Source organism: Zootoca vivipara, chromosome 1, assembly GCF_963506605.1.
Source record: "Zootoca vivipara chromosome 1, rZooViv1.1, whole genome shotgun sequence".
Lineage (NCBI taxonomy): Eukaryota > Metazoa > Chordata > Lepidosauria > Squamata > Lacertidae > Zootoca > Zootoca vivipara.
The window spans coordinates 107,262,546-107,276,805 of record NC_083276.1 but is presented as its reverse complement, the minus strand read 5'-3'; the positions used below and the strand labels follow the sequence as shown (position 1 = coordinate 107,276,805).

The window sequence follows — 14,260 nt, the reverse complement described above, 5'->3', positions numbered from 1 at the left end:
ATTTTACATGTGGACTCAAGTCTCCGCTACTTTTAAGACTCTTAAAATGCTTGCAGTTCAAAGAGCAAGGCAAGTTCTCGTTGCTGTTGAATTTGCAACTGCTCTGTTTTGCGTTAAGGTGGCCCCTGGTTCAAATCTCGCCTCAGCCAGAGATCTGTCTTTAATTAGCTAGATTCTCTTCCTCAGCCACCCATCCACAATGTTGTTGTTTAGTCGTTTAGTCGTGTCCGACTCTTCGTGACCCCATGGACCATAGCACGCCAGGCACTCCTGTCTCGCACTGCCTCCCGCAGTTTGGTCAAACTCATGTTCGTAGCTTCGAGAACACTGTCCAACCATCTTGTCCTCTGTCGTCCCCTTCTCCTAGTGCCCTCAATCTTTCCCAACATCAGAGTCTTTTCCAAGGATTCTTCTCTTCTCATGAGGTGGCCAAAGTATTGGAGCCTCAGCTTCACAATCTGTCCTTCCAGGGAGCACTCAGGGCTAATTTCCTTAAGAATGGATAGGTTTGATCTTCTTGCAGTCCATGGGACTCTCAAGAGTCTCCTCCAGCACCATAATTCAAAAGCATCAATTCTTCGGCGATCAGCCTTCTTTATGGTCCAACTCTCACTTCCATACATCACTACTGGGAAAACCATAGCTTTAACTATACGGACCTTTGTCGGCAAGGTGATGTCTCTGCTTTTTAAGATGCTGTCTAGGTTTGTCATTGCTTTTCTCCCAAGAAGCAGGCGTCTTTTAATTTCGTGACTGCTGTCACCATCTGCAGTGATCAAGGAGCCCAAGAAAGTAAAATCTCTCACTGCCTCCATTTCTTCCCCTTCTATTTGCCAGGAGGTGATGGGACCAGTGGCCATGATCTTGGTTTTTTTGATGTTGAGCTTCAGACCATATTTTGCGCTCTCCTTTTTCACCCTCATTAAAAGGTTCTTTAATTCCTCCTCGCTTTCTGCCATCAAGGTTGTGTCATCTGCATATCCACAATACTGTGATAATAACGTTGGCCTACCATGTTGTACACGGGCACAGTGAACTCTCTGTATTCTTAAGACCCTTAAGCTTCACAACCCAGCTTGCATATCTCATTCTCCTTCCTTGGGACTAAAATAAATCCTGCTTCATTCAGGCTTGTGTTTAGAGCCCTACCAAGAAGCAGTGTAAAACCCTCATGCATTACCAATAACCTGTGGGAAGCCAGAAGGCAGGAATTAAGATCCAGTTGGTGATATGCCTTGCAGAGTTCCTGTAGGGAAATGTACAGTCATACCTCATGTTGCGTCCGCTGCAGGTTGCATTTTTTCATGATACAAACGCTGCGGACCCGGAAGTGTTTACTTCCAGGTTTTGCCGCGCGCGCATGCGCAGAAGTGTTATGCATGCTTCGTGCATGCGCAGAAGCATTCTATCGCTCGGGTTGTGGACTTTTCGGGGTGCGAACGGCACCCCAGAATGGATCGGGTCTGCAACCCGACGTACCACTGTAGTATAAACACCAACAACTGGGAAACACTGCCTGTGAGCGCTCCAGTTGGAGAACAGCTTTTACCAAAGGTGTCATGGGCTTTGAAGACACTCGAACTCGGGACGCAAGGGAGAAACATGCTAAGAGGAAGGCACACTTGGCAAATCCACACCGTGATCAACTCCCGCCCGGAAACCAATGTCCCCACTGTAGAAGGATGTGCGGATCCAGAATTGGCCTCCACAGTCACATACGAACTCATAGTTAAAACCATGTTTATGGAAGACAATCTTACTCGGCTACGAGTGATCACCAAAGAAGAAGAAGAAGTAGGGGTTACTAAACTAACATATACCGGTATGATATGAAGTACTTTTGAACTCCTGAAATGTGTTATATAAATCCTACATAGACATCAAACCAGCTCCTTCCTTCCTTATGCAAGGATTTCTTTCTAAATGAGGTAATATAATTGACCTAACCTCGGCATTTAGCTGGGTAATGGAATGAGTTTTAATTCAATTGATCAATTAATTTATTCAATTGATCAATCCTTATCTGGAAGCAAGACCCACTGAACTCAACGGGATTTCATTCAGTGTAGACACTATTGGGGCTGGAACTATAAATCGACAGATATTTTCATGTTAATCAACAAAAGTCCAAATATTTCCACCCGCACCTTTATTTTTTTATAATAATGAAATCTGTATATTCCCCTATACCTGCAGGTCTCGGGGCAGTTCACAATGTAAGGGCAGTTGTTCACAACAGATGTATGCACATACACAGTATAATGTCATTTTAAATGGGGACCGTGTATCTTGTTTCGTTTGTTTTTTAAATGCTGCTTATTAAAATAATAGAAAGTAATTTATAATTTACTTTTCAGTTGAATAGCAATTTATGCAAAATAGTGAAAAAAATGAAATAGTAATTTTAACCAAAAAAAAGCCTGTTTAATTAGAAATGTATTTCCAATCTAAATTACTGATTTTTAATTGAGGAATCAACTAAACATTTAGCGTTATGGCAATCGTTCCGTCAGTGCCATAATTTCTGCTTGCCAGATGGAACAGAACTTCTCCCCCCCCCTCTCCCCGCACCCTGTTCTGGAGGGGTTCTCACACTCTGAGCCATTTGGGAGTGGGGGGAGCCCCAGTGCGCAAGCAGAATTCTTTATGAGCCTTTCCACTAGTGGGACTCATTCATTGAATCTGCCCCCAAGGATAGGACTCAAATGCAGTCAGACTCGGAGAAGACTGATTGACATTAATAAGAGCCTGTTCGTTTCTTGAGTAGGATGTGTTTATTTGCTGCTCGTTATTGAGGCAACAACTTAAGTAGGAAACGGTACATACTATACTGTTTATGCATATAATTTCAATTTGGCCTTTCCTTTTTATGGCGTAAGTAAAATGAAATGCGTAACACCGGAACAGACGTTTGTCAAAATGTGTTGGTTGCAACAGCACCCTTTCGGAAGGTGCTTGCAGCTGCGCCAAGTGGCCACTGGAGCCCGCTGTAGTGCTTGCTAACTGCTGTGCAAACTCTCTGCTCATCTGCTCTCCCCAACCATATCCAGCAAGGAGAGAAGAACATGGGAACAGTAGAGGAATATTCCAAATAAATCAGTAGGCTTCAGTACTGGTTTCTGATCCTGCTGTGGTGGTAACATATACAGTGGGCGTTTGGGTTGCGAACGTGATCCGTGCGGGAGAAGAGTTTGGATTTGATATCCCGCTTTATCACTACCCGAAGGAGTCTCAAAGCGGCTAACATTCTCCTTTCCCTTCCTCCTCCACAACAAACACTCTGTGAGGTGAGTGGGGCTGAGAGACTTCAGAGAGGTGTGAGTAGCCCAAGGTCACCCAGCAGCTGCATGTGGAGGAGCGGAGACCCAAACCCGGTTCCCCAGATTACAAGTCTACTGCTCTTAACCACTACACCACACCGGCATGTTCACAACCCGCGTCTGCGCACGTGTGGGTCGCAATTCGGCACTTCTGCGCCTGCGCAAAGCGCGATTTAGCATTTCTGCACACGCGCCAATACCCAGAGGTAACCCGTTCCGGTACTTCCGGGTTTGGCGCAGAGCGCAACCCAAAAAGACGCAACCTGAAGCGGCTATAACCTCTTTCTACCCCCTGTAGAGAATAGCTTGTCATTGAAATTCTACTCAATATTGATCCAGAGTAGATTCCAACGTATAGTTAGCAGAGTAGAAACTTAAACACGTTGCAGGACTCCCAAAAAACAGACCAGAGGCCATTGTATTTCATCCAGCAGAGCTTTACTGCTACTGAAGGCAAAAGAGCATAATGGTCACAAATCCAATTCACCCAGGATTGGCCCTGTCTATAAGAAATCAGTTGCAGCAGACTTAAACTTACAATAACTTATACTTAAGTCTAAACCTTAACACTAAGCATGCTATGTATGGAACACCACACCGGAAGGAAAAGAGATAGAAAGTGAAACCCAGGCTCCTTCTGGCCTCTTATTATAGTCAGCATGACCTTGGCAGAAAAGATAAGAGAACCAGTTTAAACCAGCTGAAAGAATAGCCCAAACATCATGAAGCCACTATTTTTTATACGTACTTATATTGCCAATAATTGTCTGTTTAATCCAGGCATCTTTGTAATCAACTAATTCTTTTACAATAGATTAATCTCAGCCACAGTCACAACTACAATTCTATACCCACTTACCTGGGAATAAATAGCATTGGACTCCATAGGGCTTAACTTCTGTGTAGACATGTGTAAGTTAATGCTTTAAACGTTGCAGCCTTATTTTTTTAAAAACCCTCATTTGGTTTAGTGAGTTTTCTTCAATGGACGAGCAATATCTTGGTATTAATGCTTCCACCCAGCAGCACACAGGCCATTGCTGGTTTTTTGAAGCAATTGCTCCTCACCTAGAAAAGAGGATGAAGAAGCAGAAAGCCAGGACAATGGAGGTGAGCATGCCTTTTATTGAGCAAATAACGCCCCATCATTAACTTATTTCTCTTGGTAAGACTGTGGTTCCTTTGATTGCCACAGGGAGGCAGAAATTCGACAAGCTGAGCTTTATCAGTGTATCTCTGCACTGGCATGAAACTCTACCTGTTGAATCTCTGTCATGCAGCTCTTAAAGGCATAGGCGGCTCTTCAGCAGAAAAGAAAAGGAAAAAAAGTGATGAGCCCCATTGTTCTCACGTCTCATACAATTCACTGAAGGCTTTCTGCCAAGATCTCCCCAACCACAGAAGAAAATTGGAAGAAAATTGTCCGGGCCATTCATTGTTCAAATATAAAGTGCATACTTTAGACCGGCTATAGATCTTGTGTTTGCTGACTGTTAGTGGGCTTGGTGGTCAGGTGTAAGGCAGCTCTTTCCTCCTGCTGCTATTTCACATGAAAAGTGCAACAAGGAGAAAACGGTTCCAGTGAAAAGGCAGTTGGCTCATACTCGACCTCACAAAGCTCTCCCAGTTTCTTAGCTCTGGTGTCCTTTCAGCGAAAGCTGCAAGCTGGGTGTGACAATCTTGCTAACATTTGAATGCTCTGATCCAATTCCAATCTGAGGTCATCAGCTGAGAATGTTATTAAATGCTGTTTGGCAGACCTAACCAGAAAAGGTTGGGGCTTAAGTTTCTCTGTTCGGTATGTTGAAGGGAAGGCTAGAAATCTAGAAAGGAGGGGGGCATAGTCTTTGATAAACAAACAATATCAGTGTTATTAACCAAGGTACCAACAGTAGAATCCTACTTAGCATGTTTCTTCAGAAGCAAATTCCACTGAATGCAATTTGCTTTCCGCTTAGTGCGCTTAGGATTGCAGCATGAAGGATAGTTGGCTGCTGGCACAACTGCACAGTACATTTAGGACTTTTGCACAAAGCAATAAGCACAATATCTCCATCAGTACAGTCCTGTGCATTCTAAGAGGCAAGGTGCCCCTTAATTTTTCTCCTGCTCCCTTTATACACTAAATACTAAGCATGTTTTATGTAGAAGTGCTTAATGGGGCTTACCCCAAAATAAATGCATGCAGGTATGCTTGTGTGCATAGGATTGCAGGTTAAAGGCTGAAACTAGGGATGGGAAAGAAAGTCAATTCAGTTCACCTTTAAAGGCAAACCTACCAAATTTGCACTTTATGAAATGGCACATGAGCCACTTTTCCAAATTCACACTTCTCTGACTTTTCTGTTGCAGTTCTTCAGTCAAGCAAAAATACTAGAGTAAAGTGTACATGTGTGTGTATCAGTGAAAATGGCACACACAGATACTTGCTGGTAGAGGTGTAGCATGGGGGAGGGGCTGCCGGGGCAATGGCCCTGGGCACATTTTTCTGGGATGATCCCAACCTCGCAAAGCAGCTTGGAGCAGGTGTCGCTCCAGCGGCGGCAAAATCTGGGCTGGCACAGCGGGCTCCGTTCACACTCCACTTCCTATGCCCACTTGCCCCAGGCACCAGCAAACCACGCTACGCCACTGCTTGTTGGGGATTGACAGGAGTTATAGTTCAGCAACATTTGGAAAACAGAATATGAGAGAACCAGACATGTTCAAATAACTTTCCTGCAAAACTATTGGAATGAATAATATAATATAATATAATATAATATAATATAATATATAATTATAATAATTCATTATTTATACCCCTCCCATCTGGCTGGGCTTCCCCAGCAACTTCCCATCTGGCTGGGTTTCCCCAGCCACTCTGGGCGGCTTCCAACAGAAAAATAAAATAAAATAATTGATTAAACATTAAAAGCCTCCCTAAACAGGGCTGCCTTCAGATGTCTTCTGTATGCTCAATAAATGGGCTGTCTGCAAGAGCCCTATCTTCACCCTTAAAGAGTCACTTCCAACAGCTGCCTTCTTCCTTTTCATAAGGAAAGCTTTGTGCCAGCAAATCGAGAAGAACGCCTGGTTAATAACTTGTCTGGAAGAGGCAAATTGTTTCATTTTCCTTTGAAAATACACAGTGCTAAGCAAAGAGCTGTTTGGGGTCTTTAATGAGGACATAGGAAGCTGCCTTATGGCAGGTCACATTATTTCTCTATCCGGTCCAGTATTGTCTGCTCAGGCTGACAGTGGCTCTCCTGGGGTCTTGGGTAGAAGTTTTTCACCTTGTGTGATTACCTGCTATCTTTTAATTGGAGGTGCTGGAATTTGACCTCCTTGCATGCAAAGCATGGGCCCTACTAAAGAGTAATTTCCCTAAGGTATAAATCAGTCTCATGTGTGTGTGTGTGTGTGTACACACATACATAACCGCCCCAACTATATTTACATATGTAGATTCACAGATTCTCCACTTCTTCCTTAATTTGTTTCTGTATTATGAGTGCAACATCTTGCTTTTGAAAACGTTTCCTACTTCAAGTATTGCCAAAACGCACTGTAAATACTTCTCAGGGTGAAACAGCACATCTCCAATCTGTTGTTGAGTCACAGGACCCACAAACTCTTCATGTAAGCATTGTTAAGTTATGGTTTACATGAACGGCACTGATACAGCCAAAGGCCTGCTGCAGCCACCCACAGTTCATTTCAGGGCTGAGAACGCCCTCAAAAATCTGTTTCCTATTTTATGGAAAAACCTCTGAAATTTGGCATGGATTTTGAAAGCACATAAAGAAAACTGTCTGAGGCTTGGCCTCCGTTTGAGAAAGCTGACGCTGCTTTTGCAAACTGCTCTCGGAGATCCAGTGACCGGCATCCAGAAGAGGGAAGGAGAACTAAAGAATCTTCCTTAAGAGAACAAGCGGGAGAATGAAGGTCTGTAAAAAAATAATAAAGTGATACATAGATAGGTCTGGATTTTGGAGGGTTTTAAAAACTTTTTGTTCTGTTGCTCGGTTGTGAGAAAATTTCAGAGGCAGAAGGCACGCTCTCAATAGGAAGAGGAAACTGAAAAAGCATACGGCTCGACACATACTTGAAGGAGATTCCAGCTGTTGGCATACAATACGCTGCTGAAATTCTATATAGTTTTGCTTTGGGAGGAGGGGAATGGACTATAACTAAAGTCTTGAGAACTGTCATTTAGGGAAGACTTGAATTGCAACTGATTTCTATTCTACAGATCCAGCTGAAAATCTTAGTTGGCGTGATCTCATGTCTTTTCCTGTCTTTGTTCATTATGTGTGCCGTATTAATTCCTCCAAAAGGTAAGATAACATCCTGGAAAATACAAAATCCTATGTCCATAAATGTGTCTGCAGCCAGAATTATTTTCGGCAGGACTTAACATGCATGTAACTTTGAGTAAGTTTGCACCCTAGCTTTTCTTTCTTTCTCTTTAAGCTACAGCTATTTAGTTAGTTTAACAATAGAGAGAGAGAGAAAATCGTTTGCTGTCTTCTTGCCAGCACTACTGTGGGTTTACTAAGGTATAGGAATTTGGGGCTGCCATTATCTATACCCTGGAAAAATACAGGTGCCTGAATGTGTCGATGCAAGGAATCTTTTCAAGTGAAAATTGTAGCTGCATTGCCATTGGTGCGAATCACTGGTAATACATTTTGACAAGGCTACAAACAGTGTTTTGAACGGCCATCTACCTGTTAGCAGGCATTTCCGAACTCATGACATTTATGGCTTCTTTTCCTCCTATCCATTGCTTTGGATCGGGTAACTAATAATCCTAGGTACATACAATGTGCAAGCACTTCAGTCTGATAGGGTTTCCTTATGGGATCTGGCACCATCCTGTATGTACACATGAATTCAGGCCTATCCAACAGTCACTCAGAGATTCAACATTAGTCATGCTCAGCTTATACCCACCGAAATGAATGCTCCTAAGTCAACTGATCTTAACTAATGAGTGACAGATACCACCCCATGACTGTCGTAATGGAAAGCCTCTCAAAAATAGAAAAGAAAAAGCTCATCCTACTCGTTTTTTTTAAAAAAGAAAAGAATCAATGTTTCCTTTTTTATCAGAATAAAATTATGGGGATGTGTATCAGTTTTTTGTTGTTGCTGTGCATATTGTGAGGGGAGTCCATCCTCCATTAGTCCTATGTTTATATAAAACAGAAAATATCCTCTATTCTGTGTGTGGTAGAAAACCAATTACAGTATCCAGCAAACCTTAAATGCTACCTTCAACAGCTTTACCAAAAAGCCCACTAAGCTACTATGGTGACAGCAGACTTAACAGCTGAGGGATACTTAGCCTGAACTTTTGACAGGCAAAGCATATGGAAAACAGGGCAAATATTAATGAATTTTATTGCTGATGGGAGGCTAACATTTTACAGCGTATAAAACGTTCATAGCTAGTAATCTTGACAGCCATTTCTTTCTACTAGCAGTAGATAGCTTTTGGCACTTGGGTTAGGGCTCACCTTATGTCAGTGATTATAAGTTTTTAATATTATATTTTAACATAACCAGCCCTGAGACCTTAGGATGACCGGGAGGTGAGGTAATAATATGATCTAATATTTTATCTCTGTAGTCAGCTGGGATTTAATTAGACTGGCCTCCATCAGTGTTTTAGCCCCAGTAACCTTGTATTCAGAACAGATAACACAAGAGACAAGACTGCCTTGAACACATAGAAAATGCCTCTTCCTTCACAATGAAGAACTATTCCTGCATATTATATCTAAGGATTGGGAAGAAGAGATTCCAGGATAAGAAGTTCCAGTTTAAGATTAGGGACAACTTCTGTCTTCAGACAGCTTCTGTCCTTAGGCCCTTTTTCTCAGCCAGGTGGACCCTTTGCCACAGGCCTCAAAGCTGGACCATTGTGAAGTCAAAGTTTATTTGTTGTTGCGACCACCCTGGACCATTCAAGCGACTATTGTGAACATTTCTGGTGCTGACTTCCCTCAGCAAACAGAATGTCCATGAACATTCCATGATACCGCAACAGTTCATCCGGTGTGTAGGGAGGTACTAGAGCAGGAATGGGGAATCTCAAGTGACCTTGAGGAATGGGGAATCTCAGCCCTGCCCCCCGAGGGTGTGCGTGTCTGAATGTGGGCCTCCAAATCTTCACCAGGCTCTTCATCAGACCACTCTCCTCACCAGCCACCTCAAGTGCTTTTGTCTGGCTGGAACGTGTCGTTGAACTGCGATAATGTTTCTTTCTTGCCAGGATGAGCAAAAGAGAGAAGTGTCTGTAGAAATCTCTGATTGCTGTGAGGAACACCTGTTGCTTCACCTGCCCTACCCTCTGGTCCCACTTCACCGCTAGCAGATGGTTCTCAGAAGGTTGACCATAAGGGGGTGTGGTCTTCAGGTTGAAAAAGATTCCTCACCCCTGTATGCGATGATCCGCTACAGCCACCACCATGTCATTCAGTATGTTGCAATATATATTGCAAATATGCTGTCCGTCCTGAAGAAAAACATGACTCATGCAAGAGTCGGATGAAGACCATGTAGCCCTCCAGATGTTGATAGGTTCCAGCCCCATCCAGAATGAGCAATGGTGAGGACAGATTGGAGTTTTAGTCTAACATCTGGAGGGGCCCAGGTCCCCCAGCCTTGAGCTACATAAATAGGTAACAAATGTACTGTGAATAGACCTTATAACTACGAATCATGTAAGTTTCTAATACTGTGGAGTAACTTTTAGGCATTGTGGTAGAATTGTTGACAGTAGCATTTAAGATCCCCACTGCCCTCGCACCCAAACAGCATTGTCAAATATCCTTTATAACAGAAATACAATTAATAGCAGGTGTTTTATATTAATTCTATGCTCGCAAAATACATTTTTTAAAGAGTGTTTTTTTCTGGAATGTGCGCAGCGAGTCATAAGATTCCTTTCACTTTATGCTGATTAAAATGACACCCTTGTGTTTTAACGAACAGTAGTGTAAGCTTTTTATCCTTGGCTTTTTTGAAGCTCTCAATTAGAAACTGCCATCTGATGGGAGATGAGCTTCTTCTTCTTTCATGAATCTTTATATTGAAAGATTATTGCTAACTCAGTGTTTGCCATGATGATGATTCTTTGTGTGCCTAGACTGGCCTTTGGGTTTATTTATCTTGACAGCTTTCTTCTGCGTTGGCGCTGGCGAGGAACAGTGTCAACAGTAGAAGTGACATGTGTGTTCTAGAGTAACTAATAGTTACATAGAAGAAGAAAAACAAGCATTATCTTCCCTTTTCCTTTTAAAATATTGATCTGTTAAAGTAAACGTGGTGAAATGTTTCATCAGGAGTCTGAATATATTGACCTTGAGGGAAGTCCCTAAGTGAGGGAGCTATGGAGGAGCGAGTATCACCAGATACAATGACCAGGTGTGTTTCTCCTCTGAGCACCTGCTGAAATGGTGATCATCTCAAATCTCCTCATTTACTACTGCAGCGTCACGAAGTTTTTGAAAATCGATTTGAATACTTAGCTACAGAAAACAAGATATTTGTTTCTGAGAAACCGCTCGCTCAGAAACAGCTCAAGGTTCTAACTAGGCCAGGTTAAAAACAGACACATTTTGCAAAGATGTGCTAGCTTTTTGTTTAGCTGACTTAGAGGGACAGACTTAGCTAAGCAGAAGCCAGTGCAAAGACTCCTGCTAATGCAACAATGCTTTCCCCAGGACCCGCCCAAGACATTTTGGCAACTGAGGCGAACGACAAAACGCCCCCTGCCCAACAGGGGACAAGGGGTGAGTGAAGTACAGTATATACATCAGGAACAAGCGAAGAATAAAGATCTACATCAACAACAAGCTGGGGGAGGAATCAAATCAACCTTACCCAATGGTTGAAGTAGGAATCAAAGGCCTTTGTGAAGGGTGGGGAGCAGCGAAGATGCCTGATCTGAATCATTCCGGGTGGGTGCAGAGCCTAGGAGACCCCCTTTCCTCCCTAAGGTGGGAGGAGACTAGCAGCGCCTCTCGTCCTCCAAGAGGCTGCTATAGAGGTGGCATGGGAGCTGCCAAGGGGCAGCAAATTCAGCCTCCAGTTAGTGTGGTGCATCCATTGCTGGTGCTGCGCCAGTGGGCAACACATTCCTTGGAGGCTAGATCTGCTGCCCCTTTAGATCCTGCCACCCAAGGCGGTTGCCTCACCTTCCCTCATGGGTGGGCCAGCCCTGCGTTCCTTCCGCTGCTCCCCTTAATTGCCCCCTCATGCCTCCCAGCCACAGATCTGCTCTGGACGGTCAGGGGAACCCCCAGAACACCACCCGGGGGGGGGGAGGGGAGATCGTTCTGTTGGGCAAACAGAAATGCTTGCGCTGATGGAACAATCTCCTCAGCACTCACCGGAATTCCAGGGATTACTCTCTGATGAATCAATTTAAAACACACACAAACACACAAGTATGTAAAATCATTTGTGGGTAAATCAAGGAGAGAAATGCAACAGGAAACAATTGCAAAGTTAGCATTTGCAGGAAATACTCGTATGAGGCTTGTACAACTGTGTTTTTCAGCTGTTCTCTTTCTAATCCTTCATAAGTATGTTACAGTAAATGTGCTCTGCATAGGGAAACCAAGATGGAATGGCATGTTAACTCTTTGATCTGAGCCAACAGAGCTTAATGACTTAATGTGTTATGATGAATGCCTAAAATTGGTGAATTTCTGCGGTCTGAATGTTATTCCAAAATAATTTCATTCACTCATTTCATTTGATTTCATTTCATTCCCCCTCCCTCTTTTTGGATGCCCCCTTCGCTGTCAGCAGTTTCATTTGGGTGGTTGTTCAGCGTTGGCATTTACTGGCGTACACCTGAAATTTTCGGACATTCACAAAATTGGTCTTGGATTGTTAAAGTCTGCCAAGCTTTGGCCATTCACATGGACGTGTTTTAAAAATAAACACTGTTTGGGAAATACAGCTAGGGCTGCCATACGTCCGGAATTTCACGGACATAGCAAGGATTCATCTGTCAAAAATGATATCCTGGCGAAATTTTCAAAAAGTGGGGAGATAAGTCTGAGAAAGCGCATGCGTATGGCAGCCCATATGTTGTTGTTGTTTAGTCGTTTAGTCGTTTAGTCGTGTCCGACTCTTCGTGACCCCATGGACCAGAGCACGCCAAGCACTCCTGTCTTGCACTGCCTCCCGCAGTTTGGTCAGACTCATGTTAGTAGCTTTGAGAACACTGTCCAACCATCTCGTCCTCTGTCGTCCCCTTCTCCTAGTGCCCTCAATCTTTCCCAACATCAGGGTCTTTTCCAGGGAGTCTTCTCTTCTCATGAGGTGGCCAAAGTATTGGAGCCTCAGCTCCAATATGGCAGCCCATATAGGAGTGCTGATTTAGGGGTGATTTTCCTAAAAGAAGAAAACGGAGGAACCTACTCCTTTTTTTTAGATTTTCCAAAGAAGAGCAACAACTTTGCCTCCCCCCCCCTAAAAAAAAAGCTCAACAACTTTGCCAAAAGGGGGTGGGCTCAAAATCCGGATTTTGAGTTAAAATATGGCAACACTGAAGAACACAGGAAAGGGACCAGTGATTCTAAAACTTAGGACAGAGAGCTTTATTGAACATAGCCCACCTATGTTTGATATGAATGAAAAATGTTGTTTCATTGTTAATTCATTACATGGACTAGTTCAGCTGTGCTGGCTGGGGCTGATGGGCGCTAGATGGGCGGAGGCTGGAATGTACCTGCTTAGTTCACGGCATAACAAGTGGAGTTGACATGTGGGTGTTCCCAGTTATCCGTCAAAATGAAAACTGGCATTCTTCAGAGACATAGAAAACCAGATTCCTGCTGGTCTGAGGAAGAAATAAATCTTTTGTGTGAAATGAAGGGTTACTGCAGTTCACCAAGCCAGGTATTTTTCAGCGTGGTTATAAGCGGAAGGGCACATGTCCTTTCATCCTAGCAGGTCTACAACCTCCCAAACCCTCAGATTAGTGGCTACCATAATTCAAATGAATAAAATTCTAGAAACCATTTGTGCCTCTTGGGTGTGTTGTTATTAAATATCTCATTCCTGTTCTGTTTTTAAAGTTCGAAACAAAGGAAGCAATCCTAGACCTTTAACATTAAAAGAATATCTGGATGGAGACTTCAGTTACAAAACAATTTCTCCTTACTGGATTTCGGGTAAGGGAAGGCATTATTTGTGGGTCAATGAATACGTGGTGCTGAAACATCATTTTGGATTATTATTATTTAAAAAAAACAAAATCTACAAAGCTTGTGTCCACTGATGCTTTTGTTTTCGTTTTATGTCTTTTATTGGGGGGGGGTGTGTTTTGTTTTTAAATGTTTTAAGCTGCCCTGAGAAACGTAAATGCATTGGAAGTATGGGGTATGTGGTTTCTAAAACAAAAAAGTAAGTGCAGCTAAAATGTTCGAGGAATGGGGAAAAGTGAGGTGTATGGGGTTTCATTGTGCCATGTAAGTACCTTGATATTAACTAGTAACTGCAGACTGAGACCAATAGGATTTGCATAAAATAGGGCGGCAGAAAAAGGGCAAGAAAGAAGGGGGTGGCAGAAAGCATGAAAGAAAAGAGCAGGGCAGAGGGAGGGAGACAGAAAGAGGGAGGGAGGGAGGTGGCAGAAAGAGAAAGTTTCTGCTGTTTCTGTAAAGCAAACATAAATATAGAACACAGCAGTATAAATTGTGCATTGTCTACTCTAACCTCTGCCCCTATCTCAGGCTGCGTAATGCCATACATTAAAAACACATGACTTCCCCAAAGAATCCTGGGAAATGTAGTTTACCCCTCACATAACTGCAGTTCCCTGCATCCTTAACAAACTACAGTTCCCAGGATTCTTTGGGGGAAATTATGTGTTTTTAATGTGTGGTGTGTCCACTATTTGAGCTACCTGAGATTGTTCCATCTCTCTCTCC

At 43.1% G+C, this 14,260-nt stretch overlaps 1 protein-coding gene across 2 annotated transcripts in view; it reads left to right on the top strand.

The window, feature by feature from the left end:
* The first annotated feature begins 6,860 nt into the window (after positions 1-6,860).
* The window catches only part of LOC118093456 (prolyl endopeptidase FAP), a 47,588-nt gene continuing 40,188 nt past the window's right edge, over positions 6,861-14,260 (top strand). The window contains exons 1-4 of one of the 2 annotated variants that reach the window (XM_035132580.2): positions 6,861-7,247; positions 7,555-7,639; positions 11,036-11,104; positions 13,406-13,501. In XM_035132580.2, the coding sequence (XP_034988471.1) occupies positions 7,242-7,247; positions 7,555-7,639; positions 11,036-11,104; positions 13,406-13,501 (256 nt within the window). In that variant the 5' untranslated portion in view covers positions 6,861-7,241. The remainder of the gene's footprint in view (positions 7,248-7,554; positions 7,640-11,035; positions 11,105-13,405; positions 13,502-14,260) is intronic. The other variant, XM_035132591.2, reaches the window with a different exon arrangement.